The 24,714-nt window shown below is 36.4% G+C and overlaps 5 protein-coding genes across 5 annotated transcripts in view; all 5 read right to left on the reverse strand.

The window, feature by feature from the left end:
• Positions 1–5,182: 5,182 nt before the first annotated feature.
• LOC133033220 (uncharacterized) lies at positions 5,183–6,104 on the reverse strand. Its single transcript, XM_061107881.1, has 2 exons — positions 5,898–6,104; positions 5,183–5,810 (listed from the first exon to the last, which is right to left on the reverse strand). Exons 1-2 carry the CDS (start codon positions 6,093–6,095, stop codon positions 5,430–5,432), a joined length of 579 nt encoding a protein of 192 aa, XP_060963864.1. The 5' UTR covers positions 6,096–6,104; the 3' UTR covers positions 5,183–5,429.
• LOC133033221 (uncharacterized) lies at positions 5,183–7,179 on the reverse strand. Its single transcript, XM_061107882.1, has 2 exons — positions 6,997–7,179; positions 5,183–6,876 (listed from the first exon to the last, which is right to left on the reverse strand). The coding sequence occupies exon 2, from the start codon at positions 6,685–6,687 to the stop codon at positions 6,130–6,132; it is 558 nt and encodes a 185-aa protein (XP_060963865.1). The 5' UTR covers positions 6,688–6,876; positions 6,997–7,179; the 3' UTR covers positions 5,183–6,129.
• A 2,661-nt stretch (positions 7,180–9,840) lies between these two features.
• LOC133033295 (uncharacterized) lies at positions 9,841–14,235 on the reverse strand. Its single transcript, XM_061108007.1, has 9 exons — positions 13,690–14,235; positions 12,995–13,180; positions 12,701–12,798; positions 12,238–12,310; positions 11,953–12,156; positions 11,618–11,874; positions 10,832–10,922; positions 10,478–10,697; positions 9,841–10,252 (listed from the first exon to the last, which is right to left on the reverse strand). The coding sequence occupies exons 1-9, from the start codon at positions 13,870–13,872 to the stop codon at positions 10,041–10,043; spliced, it is 1,524 nt and encodes a 507-aa protein (XP_060963990.1). The 5' UTR covers positions 13,873–14,235; the 3' UTR covers positions 9,841–10,040.
• Positions 14,236–20,480: 6,245 nt separating this feature from the next.
• On the reverse strand, positions 20,481–23,850 carry LOC133033305 (pollen-specific leucine-rich repeat extensin-like protein 1). Its single transcript, XM_061108026.1, has one exon. The coding sequence runs from the start codon at positions 23,317–23,319 to the stop codon at positions 20,725–20,727; it is 2,595 nt and encodes an 864-aa protein (XP_060964009.1). The 5' UTR covers positions 23,320–23,850; the 3' UTR covers positions 20,481–20,724.
• A 537-nt stretch (positions 23,851–24,387) lies between these two features.
• The window catches only part of LOC115703215 (CCG-binding protein 1), a 1,380-nt gene continuing 1,053 nt past the window's right edge, over positions 24,388–24,714 (reverse strand). The window contains exon 3 of the mRNA XM_030630729.2: positions 24,388–24,714. This exon is cut by the window's right edge and continues 241 nt beyond it. Coding sequence (XP_030486589.2) covers positions 24,647–24,714 — 68 coding nt within the window. The 3' untranslated portion in view covers positions 24,388–24,646.

The raw sequence follows: 24,714 nt of genomic DNA on the forward strand, positions 1-24,714 counted from the left end.
GCACGACACAACATATTAAAAACTTTATAATTTATTATTAATATAGTTAAAATAATAATAAAACTTAAATATAATAATGAATATTATAATTCTATAATTAAAACTATTAAAATATAAAAAACTAAGATTATATATTATTTATTTATATGGTGTGATATAAAAATTTGTATTTTTATAAGTAAATATTTAAATTTTAATAAAGTTAATAATTTTTTTTATATAATTATCTGTAAAATATTATTCAAAAGTTATATAAATATAATTATAGCTTTGAAATATACATATAATTTAGTAATTGTAAAAAAAATTATGAAAAAGTAAGCACGAATTTAAGCTCAGATATAAAAATGGGCTAGCCTGTTTAAGAAATACGGGCCGATACGAGCAAAGCACGACACGAATCGGAGCACGACATAAAAATATTGGACTTACAGGCCGTACCGGACTTACTTTTTAAAAATATTGGCACGACACGACACGTATTTTTTTTTTTTTTTTTTTTGCACGGCACACACTTTTTGAAAAACATTAGATAAATACAAAGGGAAATTTCAATTTTTGGCCTTAATAATACAAGCCATATCAAAATTTATACCCTTCCTTAATTTGTACAAATTTAGTCCATTAATGACATGAACTTCCCATTTTACCCTTTTTTTTTAAAAAAAAAAAAAAATAGCTAAAATCTGAAATTGATATTTCTCTCTCTCTTCCCTCTTCCCTCTCTCTCGTGCACCACTCTCTCTCTCTAGAAAAAAACTGAAAAATTTATCAAAAAATTTCCCTCTATCTGTCCCACTCTCTCGTCACTCTCTTTATTCCCTGTTGAATGGTTGTTTTCTCGGTGGGTGTTGGTGGAAAACTGAAGCACAACTCAATATCACTCAAGAATCTTACACCATTATAATGGGTAAGTTGTATTTTAAGCATTTTGTTTGACTTTATGTAGTTTAAAATTGTTATATGTGTGTTTATTGTTGGAACTGCTGTTTTTTGGTCTGAAATTGTTGAGATCTGGCAGATCTGGTTTTCAGTCGAATTCTGGGTTTTCCAGTGTTATCGATGATATATCGATACTTTGTCGATGGTTTGTCGAAGATTACAAAAGGAAAGGTCCGTGACGACCATTATCGACGTTATGTCGACATAATGTCGACATGTTGTCGACATCATGCAACCAACATGGTATTTACTATTTGTCGACATTTGTCGACAACAAGCATTTTTCTTTTTTTTTTTAGAAGTTGTCGATATTTTGTCGACATCATGTCGACAAAATATCGATGCAAATAAAAAAAACCGTGAATAAAACATAAACATAACATAACATTAACATTAAATAAAGTTCATTAAAAACATAAAATAACATAAAAAAAACATAAAAAAAAAAACAGAAAATAAAGTTCATAAAAAAAAACAAACATTAAATAAAACTCACCACAAGCCATAACATAAGAAATTATTTTTTTTTTAAATTCTTTGGCTTGTGGGTGAGCCTTGCAATACTTGCATAATGTTCCAGGCTTCACTTGGGGTTTTGCGGTTAAAGATGCCTAGTTTGCAACGACGGCATCCTTCGGGGAACCCTGGTGGTGGAGCCGGCCATACACCAGTTTTGCAAAAATGTGCTTCAAGTTGCCTGAACCTGAACTCATTCCCACATCGTTCTCTTTCGAAAGCTCTTTGGGCGTCAAAAACTTTCTGCATTTCAGGAGTAACTATGCCAACATCAGGCTCCTGCTTCAGCTCTTCAGGAGTTAAGATGGGGAATTTGCCGTTCTTTCTTGGGGACATATTTAGAACGTAAGAATAAGAGAAATTTTTAAGAGTAAGAGAGAAGTAGAAGACAAGAGCACTTATGAATAAGAAAGGGATTTGCTTTTATAGAGCAGTAAACATGTTGGGAATGTATGAAAATTTAATGGTCATTAAATGCGTAACTGTACAGGGAAAACGCATGAAATGGTGTATTTGTCGACTGAATGTCGATACTATGTCGACATCATGTCGACAACATGCCAATTTAGTGTCACTGCGAACACATTTGTCGATGCCATGTCGACGTCATGTCGACAGCTTGTCGATAAGACACGTGTCTGACATGCAACGTGTCAGTTGGGAAGGGTTGTTGGGAACGTAGGTAAAATTTATTAACATTAAATGTGTAACCGTTGTTAATTGTCGATTTAATGTCGATGGTATGTCGATATTATGTCGATGGCGAGCATGCTTGGTGTGGTTGTCGACTGTATGTCGATAGTATGTCGACACAATGTCGACAATCAGTGCCCTTATTTCTGCTGTTGTGATTATCGACATTATGTCTATTAATATCGATGGGATGTCGATTTTTATTTTTTTTTTGGGTGTTTTTTCCTTTACTCACCTTGTTTTTTTGGTTTGCAATTGCAGGAGACAAAGTGTTCCTTGTTGTATCGTACGATGGTGTTTGGTTATGTGAGAATTATAATTGGATCTACAAAGCAAATAGCAGCTTGACGTTGACAGTTACAACCGAGACAACCCTACAAGAACTGGGACAAATTTTATATGAAGAGTTGGAAGTTGATTCGGTAGCGTATGATTTAAAGTTGGAGATTTGTTCCTTGTACATGAAGGGAAAAATGGTTGCGCCAGAGGTTATTAAGAGAGAACGCCAACTGAGAACGTTTTTAGAGATGAGGGCAACAATGTCAAATACAGAGTTTATGCCATTATTCGTGACCAAGGTGAGAAAAGTTGGGAATTCGGAGCCTACGCCGCCTACTAATCCTCTCCCTCGGAGTGTGGTACGGTCTTCCGTTCCCGAAACAGATGTTGGGATTGGTGTGAATGAGGAGGTTCCGGCCAATTTAGAGGTTCCGACCAATTTAGAGGTTCCGACCAATGTAGGGCAAGAACAAGAAGCGACAGGATTTCATCAGTTTGAAGAGTTCGATACACCCTTCTACAATAACGATCCTATTGTAGATTTGAATATGGACGATGAACATGATTTAGCAGTCGATGAACCCGTAGCGGGACCATTGTTGAGGTTAGAGTGTGTACCGAGTAACCAAGGTACACAATGGAGAACGACAACCTCGTAGTGAAAATCGCACTACACCTGGAACTAGCAGTAGTCGACCAGGCAGAACTGAAGAACATGCTCGTCATGCAACGTTCTCAACGTTCTCCTCTTTTGAAGTTTGTACCAAGTTCAAAGCTCCCATGTGGACAAAGGAAGATATAATGGAAAATCATGAGCTAACTACTTGTTTACAAAGTAAGGAAGCAGGGGTGATAGAGCTTGGTAATTTTTATGAAAACAAGGAAGAACTGAGACAAGTAGTGGGTAGGTTTGCACTTAATAACAATTTCGAGTGGATGGTGAAGAAGTCATCCCCTGATGTGTTGTACGTTACATGCAAGGCTCCAGATTGTAAATGGAGATTGAGGGGGAGGAAGAAGATGCATTCTGACAACTTTGAGGTCACTGTATTTCACAATGAACACACATGTAACTTGAATGCGAGACGTTCAGATCACCGTCAAGCAGCACCATGGGTAGTTGGCCACCTTATTAAGGGGAAGTACACCCAAAACGGAACTAAGTACAAGGCTAAAGACATACAGAGGGACATGTTTGACAACTACGGTATCAGTATGAGTTATGTGAAGGCGTGGAGGTGCAGGGAGATGGGACTTACGTATGCTAGGGGTACGCCTGAGTTTTCATACATGAAGCTTCCTGGGTACTTGTACATGCTGGAACAGAAGAATCCAGGTACCATTACTGACTTGTACTTAGAGGATGAGCGGTTCAAGTACTGTTTTATATCACTCGGTGCATGTAGAAGGGGCTTTTCTTTTTGTCGTCCTGTTTTGAGTATCGATGGCACCTTCTTGAAGACGAAGTACGGCGGTATAATGTTAGTTGCTGTGGCATACGATGCGAACAACCAATTGTTGCCGGTTGCTTATGGTATCGTTGACAGTGAGAATAACGACTCCTGGACGTATTTCTTACAGAAGTTGAGGGTAGCAATTGGCGTGGTTGAGAACTTAGTGTTTGTGTCAGATAGGCATCAAAGCATTGATCATGCTGTTGAACTCGTTTTTCCCGAAGCAGTCCACTGTGCATGCTATCACCACATTGTTATGAACGTGAACGCCAAATTCAAGACTGATGCTTTTCACAACCAAATATATAATGTTGCTTACGCATGGTCGAAGACTGAATGCGATAGAGAGTTCGAGAAGCTTAGAAAGATGAATCCGGCCATTGCTGCATATGTGGAGAGTATAGGGTTTGAGAAGTGGGCTCACCCTTATTGTTTGGGCGATAAATACAACATCATGACGAGCAACGCTGCTGAAAGCTTCAATAGTGTCACAGAAGAGTTCAGGAAATATCCAATAACTACTTTGGTTGAATTTATCAGGTTCACACTCCAATCGTGGTTCGCTGATCGCCTCGAAAATGCTGACAAATGTGTCACCCCTTTGGCCACGCTCTTCGAAAAAAACTTGGCAAAAATTCATGAAAATGCAAGGTACAGGCGCGTCCAACAAAATGGAGCCAATTTGTATAACGTTGGTAGGGGACCTAACGGTGAAAGAGGTGGTGATGTGAATCTAGTTGAAAGAACATGCACCTGCGGCGTGTTCACGTTATTGAAACTCCCTTGCCTTCATGCATGTGCCGCGGCATTGAAAACGAACACAAGTGTGTACACGCTTTGCTCACCTTATTATTCAAAAGAAACGTGGAGGAAGATTTACGATGATACCATCAATCTTGCTGGTGACGAGGATGATTGGGTTCTCCCAGAACACATCAAGAATATGAAAGTTGGGGTACCTGTGGAAAAGAAGCCTGTAGGTCGTCCAAGAAAAAGCAACGCTGGAAGAAGACGGGAGAACCGTTTCCCGTCTGGTGATAAAAAAGGTTATGTACCACGAAACTGCAACCGCTGTGGCAGTTCAGGCCACAACAGAGCAACATGCAAAGCCCGCATCTGAGGCGTCTTGTACGTATTCGTTGGGAAATTCGATATATTGTAATGATGCATATTTTGTCATAGTTATTTTTGTTGAGGTTGAATATTTTTCAAATATTTTAATTATTTTTAGGTTTAATAGTTATTTTTGTTGAATAATATTGATATTTTATATTTGAAACCACGAATAATTATCAAAATTTGAACGAAAAGAAAATCTATATATACATAACTGTAATGTTAATTACACAAAATATACAATGTCCCAATAATTACACATATAATCAGCCGACATTTTGGTAAAATAAATCGACACACCACCGTTGACGAAACATAGCTATCCGGTCTGGCGTCACATCGGTCAATCCACGCTGCATCATGAGATGCTCCACATACTCAATGCAATAGACGCCACAATCACCACTAAATGCAAAATAAAATGTAAAGTCAGTCTAACGTAAAACATATTTTAATACTATAGTACTTTTTTATCGCTATGTACCTGGTTGCTGACTTCGAAACTAAGTCGTGAGTGGCTCGAGTCCCGTGCATTTTTGGAAGCACCGTGATGTCACAGTTAGCTAACGCCATGATCTGGTTGTTATGTGGAAATTCCCCGGTTGCAAGGATTAGCGAGGGCAGCAGTTCTGCCCAAACCTTCAGGATGGGTTCCAAGGCGGTCCAATGACAGACGCTGGAATCACAGTCGTAGACATTAATTTTCCACAGCTCTATGTCGACTTCAACTGTGACCCAGTGCCTTGCCTCGGGAAGGTTCAGAACGAAGTAAATAAACTCGTTACCCCTCCATCTCTCAAAGACTTGGGACTGTAATTACAGAGAACAACGAAACAATTAACAAACCATAATAATCTTCCCAAACAATTAACATTTAAAATCTTACTAAAACAATACCTTATGAGCCCCTCTGCAGTAGTCCAGGATATAATCCTCCCATTTAAAGTTTTTCCTCGGACCCTTGTGGCTCGTCCATGCACTGCTCATCATGGCGGTCACGAATGTGGAGAGAATGATACCCTTCTGAGGAAATGTCAGTGGATAGTCGGTGTGTCGCCTCCTCAGCATATGCATTGCTGCATCTATATGTTGCATATAAAGGGAAATGTCAGTTAGACAAAAAAATATATTAATTGCACATAAAGTTGTAAAGTGAAGTAATATTATAAAATACTTTACTTACGTCATCTGTAAGCCATTCCTTTGGTGTGAGCATTATCCAAAAGAATCCTGGACCGTAATCACCACTTCTCAAATCCCGAAGTCGGTGGTTCGGAATGAGTCCAACACACCACTTTCGGAAAGTGGTTAACAATTTCTCATCCGGTGGCTCCAGGGGATCAAAAGTCGAAGATGGCCTATGTCTCCTCTTCATCTCCGTATAGTCACCGAACCATACAGGAGGCTTTCTCTTCCTCTTCCGACTCTTAACCACTGCAGGTTGTGCCTCTATGGATAGAATCTCACCCTGCGACTCGGTGTCATGTACATGGATAAGAGGTTGTGCCTCGATCGGAGTCGCTGGAGCTCCCTCATAAGGGTCGTAATCGTCGGGGAAGACCTCATCCTCTTCTACTGGGGGTGAAGCAGCTGGTGGTGGGGTAGATGGATCTGCTGGGGCCTCCGGTGCTGAAGCCGTCGTTGGCGGACGATTCAACATGGCCAATATGTGTCTGAGCTGCTCCATAATTACGTTCTGACCACCCTTCAGCTCTACATGGCTGGTCTCGTATGCCTTCTTCAGCTCGACATGAGCAGCATACAGACCCTGAGTGTCAGCCTCGATCCTATCCAACCGAGCCACTAAATCAGTGTACTCGGCACCCCGAACGCCTGATGAAGATGGTGCACTGGGCTGAGGTTCTGAACCAGTGGCCTGAAAAAATATATATAAAAAAAATACGGTAAGCATACGATAATTCCACAATGTAACAAATATCACAAAACAAAAACAATAAAAAATAAAGACATAAAAAAAAGTTCCAAAAATTGGTACCTGAGTGTCTGTTTCCTGAGTGTCTGGGACCTGAGTCTCTGGTACCTGACTACCTGCCTCAGCCTCTGTGTCATCCACAACATCATCAACCAGGTTCTCCACACCATCGTAAGATATGGTCCTCACAAATGCCTCATCCTCTGTCCGTGGAAGTAACCCCTTGACCACTTCAAGATTCTGTGTATGGTTCAAAAAATATCAAAATAAAACCATTTAGCATTTATTACAAGCATTTATGTTAAATAATTATTCTGAACATAAGTGAAAATCATACCCGTCTAGAAAATAATGCGCTGACGTCTTTCTTCCCAATATCGCCTTTGCTCGTCCAGCTAAGCATCCTGGGGAACCGAATCCCGTGGTTCGTGCCATACCTCTTCCCAACCTCCAAAATGGCCTCGTACGCCCAATATTGTACTGCAGGTGCGAAGCCATATGCTGTGTATTTGCACTCGTGCTGAACATCCGAACTCAGCTTCTTCTCGTAGTTGGCCTTCTGTTTCAACATGTCTTTCTGAAGCGAGTGCATGAGTCTGGCGAATGAGTGCTTCCCCCAAGGAATCCGGAAGAAGAACTCGAGGTCTTCCACATATCTAAGTATGTGAGGCGTAATCAGCGCGTTTGCCTCGCGGCCCAGAAGCACTGACTCCACAAACAAGCACAAGCCGAGCTTGTACAAGTCTTCCGGGTTCTGGCAGTTTGTGAACTGAAGTTGGAGTGCTTCTGTCTTCACACTATCAGACCGGTTGAAATATCTGTTGATCAATCGGTCTGACCCCGAGCGCGCGACCTGCGCAGCCTTCTCCTCTTCTGTTGGCCCCGAGGAGAAGTCCAAACCCGTAATGAGTGCAAACTCCAGCACCCCGAATCGGACCTCCTTCCGACCAACATAAAACCTCATCCTCAACTCCTCCTGAGCATCCACTTTCATTTTGTGGAGCATCAGCTGGTGAAATAACACCGAGGAGAATGTCAATGGTACGGCATTCCAGAAGCTCCCGAAACGGCTTTCCTTCGCCGTGTTATTAAGGTTGAACTCCTCAAACCGAGCTTTGATTTTTGCAAAAATTCCAGTGCCCCTATATGTGACGCGGCCAGTAAAATGCTCGGGTGCTGGAATAATGAGTCTGGGAGCCATCTGAAAAATCAAAGACCAAACAAATTTAAATGTCAAAAAAGTTAAGAAATGTCGACATAACATCGACATCATGTCGACATTCTGTCGACTTTGTCAAACATTCAACACCGGTCGACAAATTGTCGACATACAATCGACATGCTATCGACATTATCATAAAAGCAGTAACAAACGATCAACATCGACAACTTATCGACATACAGTCGACAAATTGTCGACATTCTAACAGTAAACTACCAAAAGAATCAACTGGGATTTATAATCGACAAACTATCGACATACAGTCGACAAACTGTCGACATTCTAACAGTAAACTACCAAAAGAATCAACTGAGATTTATAATCGACAAACTATCGACATACAGTCGATAAATTGTCGACATTCTAACAGTGAACTACCAAAAGAATGAACTGCAACTTATTATCGACAAACTATCGACATACAGTCGACAAATTGTCGACATTCTAGCGCAAAACTACATAACATTAAACAAAGGTAAACCATCAACAAGTTGTCGACATTACGTCGACAACCTGTCGACAACAATGTTCAAACACATAAACAGATACCTATACATATCGACATCCTATCGACATTTCATCGATAACTATGTAAAAGCACACAAAACACCATTGAAACATATCCAACATATACAACATGCAAGTATTGACATCTACATTCTCATATACAATCTAAAACACACAAAATCTGAAGCACATACACAAATTCGCATTGAAATTTCTAAAATTTAAACAGAAAAAAACTTACCTTTTCGTGGTTCAGTGGTTCAGTTCAGTTCAGTTCAGTGCTTCGTCGTCGTCGTGGTCCTGGATCGTCGTCGTCGTGGTTCGTGAGGGGTTGTGGGTTCGTGCTCGTGAGGAGAACAGAGAGAGAGAGAGAGAGAGGGAACGTCTGGTTTGTGGGTTCGTGAGTCTGGGAGCGGGTTGTGGGTTCGTGAGGGGTTGTGGGTTGTGGGTTCGTGCTCGTGAGGAGAACAGAGAGAGAGAGAGAGAGGGAACGTCTGAGAGAGGGAAATGTGGGTTCGTGATCGTGAAGAGAGAGAGAGAGGGAGCGTCAGAAAGAGAGAGGGAACATCTGAGAGAGGGAAAGTTTAATTTAGGGAGTATTTTAGGAATCTTTTAAAATTAGAGGAATAAATTTGTACAAATTATAAAGGGGTATAAATTTTGATATAGGTTATATTATTAAGGGCAAATAATGAAATTTCTCAATACAAAACGAGCCGGCACATGCCACTCGTAATAATCTCACCTGTTCCTTCATTTGATCTGTAACGATGCCACGTCAGGATTTTGTTTAGTAATAGTTACTTTTTTTATTCTTTCATAAAAACAAATTATTGAATTCTCTTCACACTTAATGGCTGTACAAGACAAAACAGTTTCTTAAAAAAAAGTTCGAACTTGCATTTTTTTTTTCGAAATAAAAAGATCCATTGAACAGAATAAAAAGTTCAGTACAAGGATCCAAATTTGAAGAGAATTTTGCTTTTACTGAGAGTGAACCACTTGATACAAGCGTGCTTGCTAATGCGCTTTATGATAATATCAGAATAATTATAAAATATCCATTTCCAAATAACTGAAAGTGATATTTCAATTTTAAAAAAAAAACACGCACACACTTAAGTTGAGTAATCTCTTCTACAGGTTAAAAATCTTCTGACCTATTGGGATCAGGACTCGGAAACCTCTCATATGAGGGTACATGTGTCTATTTCCCACTGTAAAGCTGAATCTAGTAATAAGAATTTGAACGAATTCAATCTCAGCTGTAAAAAAACAAAGCTTCGAATGAGAGCACAGTCCAAACCCACTGTGAAATGGGAGCTATTTACACACTAGTTTGATTTTAAGTCAACAAAGGAGTTAAGTATCCTAGTTTTTAAGCAACAGGCATAGAGGTTGAAACAACGACATAGGTCAAATATTGGAGGCCATCCTGGATCTTTCCCACAGCTGTTGTTCGGTCAGCACGAAGATGCTCAGTACAGGCATTTGCTTTTTCTTGGAGTGAAGTGGGCGGAAGAGCCTCATGAGATTCTGCAGAAACACCCTTCATGGCCTCAACATAAGCATCAGCAACATCAGATATTCCTGAAGGATAAAATAGAGTCAAAATGTATGACTTTAGACTGAAACACCACCTTGCATAGATATTAAGCCTGAAAACCCTAGGCCACACTACCAATACACATATATATATATACATATATTCCACCACCACCTCCTAAGTTCACTTATTGGGACCATACAAAGAAACATTACTCTTTGTATGAGATGAAAATAGTTGAACGTTAATTGGAGCAACAGATAATGAACCTGTAATAAAGCTATTGGAAACTGCTTCCAGATACCCGGTCATCGATTGTGCTTTTGATCTGATTAATTTGGCTTTTTCAACAGAATCTTCAGGCCAATCAGTATTCTGCATTTCCTCAGCATCATCACTGCCCTCCTGAATCTTGTTAGCACCAGTTATGATTGATTTACCAAGCATCAGTAGTTGTGAAACAGCAGAGCAGCACATTTCAGAGAGTCTCTGTAAATACACACAAGTTATTACATTTCAGAGAGTCTCTGTAAATACACACAAGTTATTAAATTCCATTTTAACAAAAGATATAAAATAGAGAACTAAAAAAATTTCAGATGGACTACACAAGATCTCCATACATGAACACCCTCAGAATGAAGAGACTCCACTCTGCCAGTGGTCCTTTGTATTATATCATTAACAGCTTGTCCTGATAAAGCGCTAGTAAACCTGCATTTCTCAAGCAAACAACACTTCAATGTTACATGTGTGCAAGTATTGAACCCAAAAAATGAGAGATGAAAAGGAATAAAAATGAAAAATCAAAACTCAGAAGCTTTCTAGTAAATAAAAAAGTACAGTGATGTAATTCAGCCACTATAGAAGTGGGGTCCTGATGGCCCTCTTACATTATTTTAGCTCTAGTGATCTCAACAACAGTAGTTCCACAAGTACGTCTACCATTTTAAGTGAATATTCAAAAATCAAATGACTCGATCGTGTGGATATGTAAAATACAGGATTTCCAACCCTAGTAGGAAAAAGGGGGAAACGGATACTCAATTTAAAGTAAGTACACAGAATTTTATACCCGATCTCATAGATACATAGAGAATTCTGTGGAAAGCCGTATTCGATGAAAGTCGTATGTACGGCTTCATGCATGTGTGCCTCACATGATCATATATTTATGTTTTTTCAAGAATAGTTCTTAGTAAGTAAAAACTACTCAGTACTTAAATCAATCAATCCTGCTCTTACTGTAATTTAAACTCTGCTCTGTATTGACATCCTGACTACTATCTGGATAATAATAGAAAGTAGAAACAGACATAAACATAATATATCTATATGTGTGTGTGTGTGTGTGTGTGTGTATGTGTGTTTACAGATATCAAAGCATATGTTGTTTCAAGATAAATTACCCTGCAGCCATGTCAGCAGCCTTACTCACACTTGAATCATGTAAGTCTTTAATCTCATCACTACTTCCATCAGCCCCAGTCTCTTTTTTCTTGCCTTTGTCCAACTCAGCAAAACTTCCATCCATTTCAGTACCTAAACTGAAAATCTCCTGAACCTCTTTAAGCTTTTCATCATAAACAGACTTCTGTTCGGATGATAATTTGCCTTTTCTTCGGTTGAATAACAATGCATAGTGGCTGGACAATGCCCCAAGTTCCTGAAGGTATGGTTTAAAAAATATTTACTAAATCTAATCTTATGGCTACAATGTAAACTTCAAAGATAAGGAAGCAACCTCTAACTGTTCTGGACCTCCATATATGTAGAAGCATCTGTCAAATGTCACTTCTTCAAATAATTGATTGTCATCAGCTTTTCGGTCAGCACCTTTAGAATTCTTTTCAACATCTATACCTGCCTCTGAGATAAGCAAATCCATAGTTTCCTTGCCAACAAGCTCGAGAACTTGAATTCCCTTTGAGGTAAAAGCTTTTCCAGTCTGCATCAGAAAAAGAGAATAAGTACTGATGCCAAGTGCCAACAATACTGAACAAGACAGGTGATAAAGAGTCATGTGAACCTCTAATATGGATGGGGCAACAGGGCCACCCTGTTGAATAGATTCTGCAAGGTTTGCAGCAGAATGCTCAAGCCTACGGGAATGCAACAAAAAACAAAAAAAAAATTATCATCATAAACTGAACAAGCAGAAGAGAAAGAGGTGCAAAAACCAGCCATATAGAAAGTCAGATTTACATACACAAAAAGGAATTCACATAAACTAAACACTCCATTTATAGATCCAGATTAACTACCCAAAATGTATGAATTGATGTAGTAATCTCCCAACAAAAAAAAATAGGTGCGGAGTCAAAAAGTATACTATACAATAGAGTTACAAACCAGACGTTGAGTTTCAAAAACAAATAAAAAAAACTTAATTGACCAAAATATTATTGCATTCACAAACTTCAAACAGGGGAGCTTCATTTAGTAACCATCTCATATACATTTATACATATATATAACAACTTCGAACATACTTATTGACCAAAGTTGTGCCCCCTTTCAATGCACTACCGAATGCCTGCCATGCTCCCGAAGCCAAATTCTCCATGGAACTATCAATAGCCTTCAAACTCTGCAAATATGAATATTTAAACCATAACATGCTCAGTAAAACAAGAAAAGAAAAAGATATCAAGTCAACTGTACAGCAATTCAGGGGAAAAATAACTCAATAGAATAGAATCTTCACTAGAAGTATCTCAACAACAATTCTAATGATGATACAGTGTAAGACTAAGCTATCCCAAAAACAATAACTGTAAACTTGCCTGACTAAAGATTGAATCTTCACTAGCTTTCTCGAGTTTGTCCAGAGCAGACTTCCGAATCTTAGCACTCTCACCTTTAGCTTCAGATTCTTCGGCCCCTTCCTCCTCTTTAGAAGACTCTGACTCCTCACCAGCATCTTGCATTTCTGCGAGGCTCTTGGCCGCCGTCTGGGCAGCAGCAGCAGCCTGCATCCACAAAACACTGCTCAAAAGAGACATCCAACCAGCATGACTTTGAAACTTAAATTACAATATACGATATGAGCTGGTTTGGACCCATTACGTATGGAAATATACATTTTGTATTAAAAAGAAAATTGAATGCAATGGAAGCTGGAATTTTTCTAAATAACATCTAAATCTTCATTGAAATAGGCAGGTGCTTAAAACACAAAACCATGCCTTTTGATTTAAATTTTTAGCCCATAACCAAATTCTATGTAACGAAAATTTCACAACTAACCATAAGATAAATCACTAGTACTCGTTAGTTTGAAAGTAAAACTCCTTCCTAATGCCTTCAACGACCCAACCAGATTTAGCATTGCAAGAAATATACTTATAATTACCCCCAAAAATTCTCGAAAACAAATATAGAAAGATATCAATATTACTTCGGATCAGGAAATTAGATCTGATAAAACCCTCCACGGTTCCACCCAAAAAAAAAAAAAAACGAGGACAAAAATGCTTACATTGCGAGAAATCTCTTCAGCGGCTTTCTGGAGATCTGAGAAAACAGATAGAGGAGAAAAACCCCAGCCTCCCCAGCCTCCTCCTCCACCGACATCCTTTTGAGGTGGCGCTACAGATTGTTTAGCTTCTGCTTCACTTCCACCTTGAACTTCATCCTTCAATTGTTGTTTCTCTTCCTCCATTTGTTACCAAAACAAGCAATTGAACTAAGAATGTATGACCCTTTGATCCCGCAGAAATGGAATTTGCTTTTTCACGGAGTTTTGCTTCAAATTTCAACCATCGTTACTCCATTAATAATATTATTAATATAATTTTATAATTTGAATAAATAGGTATGAATCTCTAAATTGCTTTGCAGAAGAGAGTTTTAATGGAGAAATGGACGTGACATATACGACGAGCGTTTTGGGCGTTTGATTAGGATGAGATGAGATTCAGAGAGCAACGGGAGGAGAGTCGAGACGGTCCAGTTCTCGCGTTTCCTTTAAGTCAATTAAACGACATCGTTCTGGTTCTTGATTACAGAAGATCACCAACCCGTATGACATGTCATTATCTACGCGGAACATTTTTATAGTTCTAATTTAAGGGAAATTTTTATTTATATACTTAATCTATATTTATATATTAGCTAATTAGTAATTTTTCTCCTTAAATTTTGACATGTACTAAATCGTGTCCCTGAATTTTTTTAGCCGTTAAAAATTCTCTTGAACTATTGAGATTGTTAAATTCAAGGACTTTTGTCTAATTTTAATAAAACAAATTATGGATGAAAGTTCAAAGAGCATGATTATGTATATATCAAAGTTTGAGGGGCATAATTTGATAGATATCAAAGTCTGTGGAGCATGGTTTAGTACATAAACAATCACTGAAACAGTAAAATTGAATGAAATTAGACAAAAGTCCTTAAATTTAACAATCTCAATAGTTCGGGAGAATTTTTAACGGCCAAAAAAGTTCAGGAGCACGATTTATTATATGTCAAAGTTCAGGGAAAAAATTACTAATTAGTCTTATATATATTTATAATTCTGTTGTTAGGGTAGATAATGAGGCATTCTTTCCCTTCAATCTTCTATTTTATCTCATTTGTAGTTTTTTCTATTATTTTATTTAATATTATTTTTTTCTTTCTTATTTTCTTTCAATAGTGCTAATTTTATTACAAATAAACTCAAAACTTTTTTTAAAAAAATATCAATTAATAATGATGTATGAGTTATCATATATTATTATTAATTAATAATAAATTTATATACATATATAATTCTCTTGCTAAGGAAGATAATATGGCGTGTTATACTTCTTACTTTTAATATTATCTTTTTTCTTTTTTTTTTTAAAAAAAAAAAAATAAGAAGTTACAAACCAATGTAATATATGTAATAATTAATAATTTAGTGTATTCTATATGATTTATTTTTAACCGTGTTAACAAATGTACCGTCAATCATTTAAATGATGTATTGAGCGCTAATAATGTATTACATATATAAATAAATATAGGGAAATTTATATTTTATATTGTATTTTTCTCATTTATTTTAATTATATTGTGATAGAGCATTAATTTCTTTTTTAGTGTCTATTTTTATACTACCTTCTATTTTATGCATTCTAATAATGTTTTGCTGATAAAAATTTTTTATTTTTTTTTAAACGTGTCAGCCTAGAGTTTTGCATGTGTTTATTTATTTATTTTTATTTTTATTTTGATTTTAAGTGTTAAAAAATTTAATGTGACTGTGTATTGTCACATTTGTGACAGTTTTTTTTTTCTTTTAATTCAATGTGATCATCATTTTAATACAATTGTTCTCTCTTTCACACCACGTTTTAGTGGTTTATACCCACTATCCCATTTAACTATTCATCATCTTCTTCTTGTGTTTTTTTTTTAAAAAAAACACACACACACACATCCAGCTACTGTCTTAGGGGCAATTTTTGGTGGTTACTTAAATTAAATTTATGCAATTTTTTTTTAAAATTATAATTTTCTCTCTACATTTTTTCTATTTATTTGTTGGTTTCTCATATAAATACTTTGCTTGTTCATTATCTATGGCTATTACTCAATCAAAGTCTTCTTCTCGAGTTGTAAAATATCCCACAAAAATGCCTCAGAAAAACTTGTGTCAATCCTTAATGGGTAAGAGGAATTTTAGAAAACACCCCCAAGCCTTACCTCACTAGTTCTAAACAAACACAAATTTCTTGGTGAAACTTCGAAGAGGAGGATGTCCAAACGTCCTCGTCCCGTGGTTGAAATTCAGACTCAGATTTCGAGTTGGACGATAAATTTTTACACATGTCCAAGCTTGATAAGGTATTTTTTTAGTTGTTTTTGTGATGTTTTAGGGGTTTTCTTGTAATTTATTTTACTTCTATATTTCTATGGGATGTATTACTTTCATATGTAATATGTCTTTTTTCTTCTTTTTATCTTGTTTTTGTGTGTTTGTTTTGTTTGAATGTAGTATTTTGTTGTTTAACAGTTGTTTTTGTGTTGTTTATTGTTATTTTGTTTATATGTAGAGAAAGGGTAAATCCCAGTTAAGAATGTTGAATCAGATAATATTTTTGACAATGTCACTGTAAAAAGGGTTGTAGATGTGTTGTTTTTTTTAATTTTTGTGTTACTTGTTATTTATGCTTCATTTATTTTTGAGTTGTTTTCGTGTTATTTTATTTATTTACCTCCGTCTCCTCCTTATGCTCCTCCACCAAGCCATGCCATGACGATTGATGTGGAGGGGTATTCAACACCTCTTGTCAGGTCCATTAGCAAGGAGAGGCCTCCATCATCGATTAACGCGATTTAAATTACATTTCAAAGATATTTAAATTCTCTATCATGTCATGTCTCACAAGCAAATTGTAATTCTAAAGATATTTGGTTCAAATTTTATCCTCAAATGAGTTACGAATTTCAACTACAACTTACTTGAAAAAGTTCCGCGAACGTGATTCAAGCTCTTAAAATTGACGACCGACCTCCGAAGTCAATTTTACCGTTAGATCACCATCAACGGTCAAATATAGCTTACATATATTTTTTCACATTTTTTAATATTTTATTATTATTTTAATAGGATTTTCTATTGGGTTTTGTGCCCTAAATAAAACCCGTTTCAAAATAATCAGATTTACTAATTAATAAAGATCAGAAACTGCATTTTATGTTACATGGTTCACATAATTTATTTCATGATTGTTTAATGTATAAATTCTATTAAGTCCAAAATGTATGTATTTGTTCATGATTATAGTGTCGCCAGGACAGTAGAATATAATCATGATTATATGTTCAAAAGTTTAATTCCTTGATTTGTCATTTTATTGGATTTAGACTGGCATGATAATCACCGATAGGTATACTTACACCTTGGATAAGTGTTATGTTCTTTCCAGGGCATTGGCAAAGTTTACCAGTATCGGATGTATGGAGTATGCATTGGAAGGGACCGATATTGATCTTAGATAAGATATCCTAAACTTACCGTTATATCTTTCTAAGTCAATATCAATGGTTGATCTTAGGTCTATGGATCTTAATCCTCACACGGTTAAGCCTACTTTTTGGTCTTGGTGATACGTACATTTTGGGAACATGATAGTACAATTGAGTGGGAGCGCTAATCATAGATATGGAATCTATAGCTTCTATAGGTACTTAGAAGTGAAACGATGATCTCCTTCGAGGTTGGCTGAATAGAGATAAATGATTGAGGCCTCATTTCAGTAATTATATTAGTTTACTGAAGTATCATTTATAGATATCTAAGTGTTTTAAGGATAAAATATATTGAAGGGTAGAACGGTAAATTTATCCCTATTCAGTGTAGATCATCTATAGAGGATCCTTGACTATTAGGATTATAACAATGGATAATCATAACGTATCTATATCGTGGTACATATAGAGCGTTCTATATAACTGAGAGTGTATTCAATTCCAAATCTATAGTGGAGCAAGGCGGAATTAATAAGTTGAGAATTTACTTGGTAAATTCTAGATCTGCTTATTGGAAGCTCGGTTATATAGGCTCATGGTCCCCTCACTAGTTGAGATAATACTACTTGCAGACTCAGTTAATTGATTTTAATTAATCAATTATAATTCTAAAATTAGACTTGTCTTATTTATGAATTTTCACTAAGCAAGAGCTTAATTGTGAAGAAAAGAGGTTTTGGGATCAATTTGTTAATTAAGAGACTTTGTATGGTCTAATTAATAAATTACATAAATGACAATTTTATTTAGTAATTAATTATAATTATTAAATAAATAGTTTTGGCATTTATAGGTTTGAATTGGAAAATATGGTATTATTGAAATGAAGAATAAGTGGTTGAAATAAAGTGGTAAAATTGTAACTAGAGATTGGTCCACTTATTGTGTACAGCCAAGAGGTATTTTTGCCCAATATTTTATTCTTTTTTAATTCATATAATTCAACCTTAAGCCCTAGTTGAAACACTATAAAAGAAACATGATGCTCTCATCTCATCCACTTGACACTTTGTCAAATTAGTGTCAACTTGACTATGCAACCAAACCTAGATGAGAGAGTTCCTTCTATAGAGATTTCACCTCCTTCATTTTTATTCACCATTCGAACCTTGAGTGATGAGTGTCATGCCCACACGTAGCAAGTCAAATACTCAATCATAGTGAGTAAGACGGTGGTAACCAAACCCGAAGGAGTGAAAGAGATCCAGGTTCAGATCTTGATAATGCTCTGCGACAGAAAGAAATCAAGGGCTAGAGATCTTGAACGGAAGGAGTCATTATATTCCGCTGTACCCAATGTAAGGTTTTCTTAAACCCTTATGTCTTTATTTCATTGTTTTAGAGAATTCATATTTAGGATGTTAATTCAACATACTTGTTAGTAAATCTAGATCCTGGTAAAATATTCCCAACAACTGGCCTCAGAGCCATGGTAATGATTTACTTTCATGAAATATGGATTCAAAACGATGAATATTGTTTGCATGTTGATTTGGATGTGTTCATGTTGGTTTATGTGATTATTTAATGATTGAATGTGAATTACAAAATTTTTCCATGAAAATAATTTTATTTTTATTCTGAAAATATTTTATTTGGATCCCTTGTAAAAAATTAAGCAACTTTGTTTTTTACAAAACTCGATTTCGATAAAAGTTGACAAAGTTATGAAATTTTGAAATGTTGGGATTCAATGGTGCATCAAGTGCACCAGGGACTCGAACAAGGAGGGAATCCGCGCGTGCGTGACCCTATCTGAAGCGCATGCCTTCGGACACGATACCGTGTCTCACGCCCATGTGCACCCTGCAGCTCGCCCAGGGACATGCTGCACACGCCAAGTTTTCTCGGCTGGAGACCTCCCTTCTATGCGCATCCAGGGCTGCGTGCAGCCTTCCTGGGCTGCACATGCAGCCCTCCTGGGCAGCCACTCCTCCAACCCGATTTTTGTGGGATTTTTTCCCAAATTTCGAATTTTTCCAATTTTCAAACCCTAATTTCAAAATAAAATATATTTTTTTTAATATATTTGAACTTAAATATCAATTTTAAATTAATAATATATAATTTTTAATAGATTATTATTAATTTTATGATATTTTGAGGTTTAAATTTAAAAATTGATTATTTTATTTTTTAAATTATGGTCAGATTTAAAAATTTGTTAATTTCTTTAATATTTATGTATTATTTAATTATAAGATTAGATATTTTAATATTGGGCATATTTTAAATTAAAAGATATATTTATCTTTTTTAATTTGAAGTATTATATTAAAATTATCTTATATGATAAATTAAATAATTAATAAATTTGAAATTAACTAAATATTTTTATATATATTCTAACCATAATATTTTCAAATTCAAAATTTTGTTATTTTGTTAAATATTTAATTTTTTATAAATTATAAGTTAGAAAAATGATATTTATGCTATTTTATATCATTTTACTTATTAGAAATTTATAAATTGTATTTTAAATATTTAAATAACTTAGATATTTTTGTAGAAATTCGAATAATGCTTAATTTGAGATATTTTGACATATACTTTATTAATTATTTTATTCTTAAAATAATAATTGCCTAACTACATCTATTTTAAAATTGGTTTATTTTGTTATAAAAGGAGACATCTTTCTCATTTTTCACATTCAAAAAATTACACATAAGGTCATAGCTTCTCTCTCTAGAGATTAAAACTTTCATACTTAGCCAAATTTTCTTATAATTCTCGCGAGAAATGAAACTCGAAGTAGACGTAGCTTCATTACTCTTGCGACACAAAGAGTGATCTACTATGAATTCTTATGTGTGCTCTCTATTTTATTTAATTATTTCTAACTTTCATCTCATCTATATATATATATGAGCGAGTTGACTAATTTTCTGTGTCAACAAAATCATAGCTAAAAAATCATTTTGAAAAAATAACTTTAACAAAATTTATACTTAGGTTGTCATATGAATAATAAAATAAAATAAATTTCAAAATTTATATTTATATTGACTCAAACTTTTTTTTAAAACAACACCTAAACTTATTTAAGATACAAAGATAGTATGTTTCTTTTTTATAATTCTATTTTCTATTATATACTATAAAAAAGTTATTTTTTCATTCATTGGGTGAGACAAATTTTTATGATAGAGTATTGCTATTACACACAGTAACATATATTCCGCTTGATGTTCTTTGCTTCTTCTTTTTCTTCATTCTTTTTTTTTTTTTTTGAAGTATTAAGCAAAGAGATCAAAGTTACTCGTAAAGTTAAATATGCATAACTCTATATTTATTACACTTTATCTCTATATGTATGTATTTATTGAACACATATCTACTACAACTCCATAGTTAAACCATTAGAAAAAATTAAAAAATAAATAAAATTGAATTTTAGTAATTGATAAAAGGCTTTTTGTTACAAAATGAGTTGTGTATACTGAGCTAGCATTGAGAAAGCTATAGAATTGTAAAAATCAGTTGTAAACACCATTCTAACCCTTTAGTAGCCTTGGAACACTGGTGGAGGCGGTGACGAGTACTGGGATCCGAAAGTTGGCGGTAGAATGATGTCATCAAATACTGGTGGTGAAACAGCCATGGGAGGAGGTGGAGAAGAGTGAGTTGGTGGCGGCGGCGGTGGAGGTGAGTGAGTAGGTGGAGGTGGGGAGTGTACTGGAGGTGGTGGAGAGTGAACAGGTGGGGGTGGAGGCGAGTTAACCGGAGGTGGAGGTGAGTAAATAGGTGGTGGTGGCGAGTGAGCAGGTGGTGGAGGAGAGTGTGCCGGTGGTGGTGGGGAGTGAGTCGGTGGGGGTGGAGACTGAACTGGTGGTGGAGGTGAGTAAATAGGTGGTGGTGGTGAGTAAATTGGTGGTGGTGGAGAGTGAACTGGTGGTGGTGGAGGAGAGTGAATAGGTGGTGGAGGAGAGTAAATAGGTGGGGGTGGTGAGTGAACCACCAGTGGGGGGGAAGACGGAACTCGTGGAGGTGGTGAATATATTAATTGAGGTGGATTTGATGGAGATGGTGGCGATGGGGACTGAGAAGGTGGTGGTTGCTTTAATTTTGGAGATGGTGGAGGCGACTCTTTAGGTTCAAATGATGGAGAGTCTGGAGGAGAAGTAGGCCTATCAGTCTTAGGTGATGATGGAGGAGATGACCTTTTAGGTTGAGGTGATGGAGAATTTGGTGGCAAAGTAGGTGTAGGAGACGGCGGAGGAGAGCTATCAGACGTCTTAGGTGATGGCGGAGACAATTCAGTGGGTGGCTTAGGTGATGGTGGTGAAGATTCAGTAGGTGGCTTAGGAGGCTGTGATGGCTCTGGTGCTGGTGATTCTGCTTGTGGCGGTGGGCGAGGATGTAATCTGATTGGACTTCTATCAGTGGGGTCTGGTGGTGGTGCAGTATCATAATCTTGGGATGGTGGTGACTTGGGAGAGTTATCCTCAGGAGGAGATGAGGGAGTTGGTTTTAATGGTGTAGACGGGGCCTTTGGAGGAGAAGGCAGAGTCGGTTTTGATGGTATGGTCGGAGTAGGAGTAGGAATAGGAGCGTTTATTGGAGATGAGGGTGTTGGTTTTGATGGTGTAGTAGGAGCTGTTGGAGGTGAAGAAGGAGTTGGGTTTGATGGTGTAGTGGGAGCCATTGGAGGAGAAAGAGGAGTTGGTTTTGATGGTGTAGTGGGAGGTGACTCAGGAGTCTTTGGCTGACTTGGACTCTTAGGCGAGGATGGGATATTTGTTGGTGGTGGTTCTGACTTGGGTGTTTCAGGTGCTGGCACTTGTGTACGCGAGGGTGATTCTGTTGGAGTAGATTTTGGTGGTGACGAGGATGGTGACTTTGGTGTAGATGGCGAAGAAGGCTTGGGCAACGGTGGCTTGTGCGATGGGTCACCACCACCGCAATTCTTGCTGCAGTCGACTGGTTTTGTTACAACAGGGAAGCAAGTTCTAGTTGACTTCTGGTTAGGCCGTCCAGGCAAACAATTATATTCATCCTCCAAAACAACGGTTGTTTTACCAGACGACGGTACACAAGAAGGAGCCTCACCATTAAAAAAGTTATTAGAGAAAGTGAAGTTAAGCAATTTGGGCAGCTTACAAACGTAATCTGGTACAAACCCGGTGAGCTTATTGTTCGCAATGTCTAATTCTTCCAAGCTTTCTAGTCCGGAAAAGCTTTGGGGCAAGCTCCCAACAAAGCCATTATCACTACCATCAAACACCGTCAAGTTACGAAGCAACCCAATCTCTGGAGGGAAACAGCCGTTGAGCTCGTTGTTCAAGAATATAATTTCGTTCACGTTCGGCATATTGCCAATCGATCGAGGAATACATCCATTAAACATGTTATTGGCAAAAGTTACAACCGAAACAGTGGAGTTCCCCAATGTTTCAGGGATTATATACTTGAATCGATTATTGTTTAAGAAAATTGCATCAAATTTCTTTACGAAGAGTTCCGGAGGCAACTGGCCTTCGAAATCATTGTATCGGATATCAAGATATTTGACATCAGGCCATTCTAGGACGACATCAGGGAATCCTCCAACAAACCTGTTGTTGCTGATGTCAAATTCATGCATTAGTGTAAGCCTTTTAAAGCTCTTTGGTATAATGCCGCAAAATCGATTGGAGTTGATGTGGAAAAGAGCAACATCAGTCAATAGGCCAAGCTCAACCGGAAGGTGGCCAGCAATGTCAGCGTGGTTAAGATCAACACCGGCAACAACACTGAGTTTTGGATCGTCTAAGGCAGGTGCGCAAAATACTCCTGTGTAGGCGCAAACATTGGCTCCAACCCAATTTCCTGTGAAGTTATAGGGGTCAGAATAAATGGCATCCTTTAGAGCTTGAAGCCCAACGTAGGCTTTTCTCAATCTTTCATTGGCGAATGTAATGACGAGATCAAACTCGTACTCAAAGTCGTTGGGAAGGTCGCCATTTTCTGGGAAAGTTAAGAGTTGGCGTTGAGCTATGAAGGAGGCTTCAGCATCGGTTAATGACAAGGACAAAGTTGTTAGAGAAAGGAAAGAGATGATGAATAAGAACAATATGGTAGTAAGGTTTGAGAAAGGGTAATGATGATTATTTGCCATGGCTGGCTGAGACCATAATTGAGAAGAGCCTCTTTGCTTATAGTTGATATAATGGTTGGAACATAGACATTTTGGATTGATGGGTATTGAGAAAGTTTAGAAACATGTTTGATGTTTTTTCCTATTTTAGCATCAGAAAAAATGGGATTGTTATACACCCACGAGTTTTGAATCTAATTGTTGATTTTTGGGTAAATAAAACTAGGTTCATTTTTGCATGTTCCGTATTTAAAGATGGGAAAAACATAAAAATTGATAATTGACCGAGTCCTTATTCTGCTATCTGTAATTAGGATTGGTTATTTCTTATATTAATTTGGCCTGTTAAATTCTGTTAAATCCAACTAATATGCTATTGAAAACTATATAGTGTTCGTCATCAAAAGAAATTTGATCATATATGGAATTTCTCTTATTAGACAACTCACGTGATTATAACAATTAACAAGTGTTATTTATCTAATCAGCTATATATTACAATAATTCTCAAAGCAAAAAAGAATATATTAGTTCTTTAAAAAATGAGAAAAAAAAAATCTCCATATTTTTTCTATCCCATCTTCTTTATTCAAATTACAGATGATCTAAGCAATTTCTCTCTCCTTAACTTAGAAACTATAACTTAGTCTATTATGTAAGATTCTTCATTTGACATGATGGAAGCAAGTTCATTAAAACTAAAATTAAATTAACAAATCTCCATTGATGGGCATTGAGAATGAGCACTCCCAACTAATGTTTTAAATTTATTATTTCTCTAAAATGAAGAAAAAATACTAATGTACCTAAAATATATCATATAACATATAATATTATATATTTTAAATATAAAAGAAATAAAGATATTAATGAAAAATTTAATACAAAATAAAAAAAGTAAAATTTGAGTGACATATTTCAAAAGATAGAGAAAAAAAAAACATTGGAACTGCACTAACTTTTGCTTCTGATTTTTTTTTTCTCAGAACTCTTTCTTCTCACTTGATCTTTCACACTCTCAGGTACACTAATAATGACGTTTTTAACATTTGAATCAGATAAAAGTTACTTTTTTTTTCTGGTCGCTCATGAAATAAAAATTAGTTCATTGCACCCTCGAAATAATTATACAGCCAAATTCATTCCAAAGAACCAAAAGCATTAAGATACATTTGGCCAAAATACAATAACCCAAAAATCCAACAGCTATGAACATTACACACATATATATAAACTATATATACATATTTATATAAACTATATATATATACACATATTTCTGTATCAAAATGCGAACCATATCAAAAACTGAAACCAGCCATTACATGTTGTAAAACGAATTTCTGGATCAATCAGTTTCATGGTCAGGAGTTGGGGAATACCATGCAGGGAACTTGCCTTTGCTTCTCAGCAGTC

This window comes from Cannabis sativa, unplaced genomic scaffold, assembly GCF_029168945.1.
Source record: "Cannabis sativa cultivar Pink pepper isolate KNU-18-1 unplaced genomic scaffold, ASM2916894v1 Contig3, whole genome shotgun sequence".
Taxonomy (NCBI): Eukaryota; Viridiplantae; Streptophyta; class Magnoliopsida; order Rosales; family Cannabaceae; genus Cannabis; species Cannabis sativa.

Coding starts and splice junctions, on each gene's coding strand:
- LOC133033220 (XM_061107881.1), bottom strand. CDS start 6,095: ATGCAACATATAGATGCAGCAATGCATATGCTGAGGAGGCGACACACC. Junction 5,811..5,897: donor ACTGCAGAGGGGCTCATAAG/GTATTGTTTTAG, acceptor CTGTAATTACAG/TCCCAAGTCTTTGAGAGATG.
- LOC133033305 (XM_061108026.1), bottom strand. CDS start 23,319: ATGGCAAATAATCATCATTACCCTTTCTCAAACCTTACTACCATATTG.
- LOC133033295 (XM_061108007.1), bottom strand. CDS start 13,872: ATGGAGGAAGAGAAACAACAATTGAAGGATGAAGTTCAAGGTGGAAGT. Junction 13,181..13,689: donor CTGAAGAGATTTCTCGCAAT/GTAAGCATTTTT, acceptor TTGTGGATGCAG/GCTGCTGCTGCTGCCCAGAC. Junction 10,923..11,617: donor GCTGCTGACATGGCTGCAGG/GTAATTTATCTT, acceptor TGAGAAATGCAG/GTTTACTAGCGCTTTATCAG.
- LOC133033221 (XM_061107882.1), bottom strand. CDS start 6,687: ATGGAGCAGCTCAGACACATATTGGCCATGTTGAATCGTCCGCCAACG.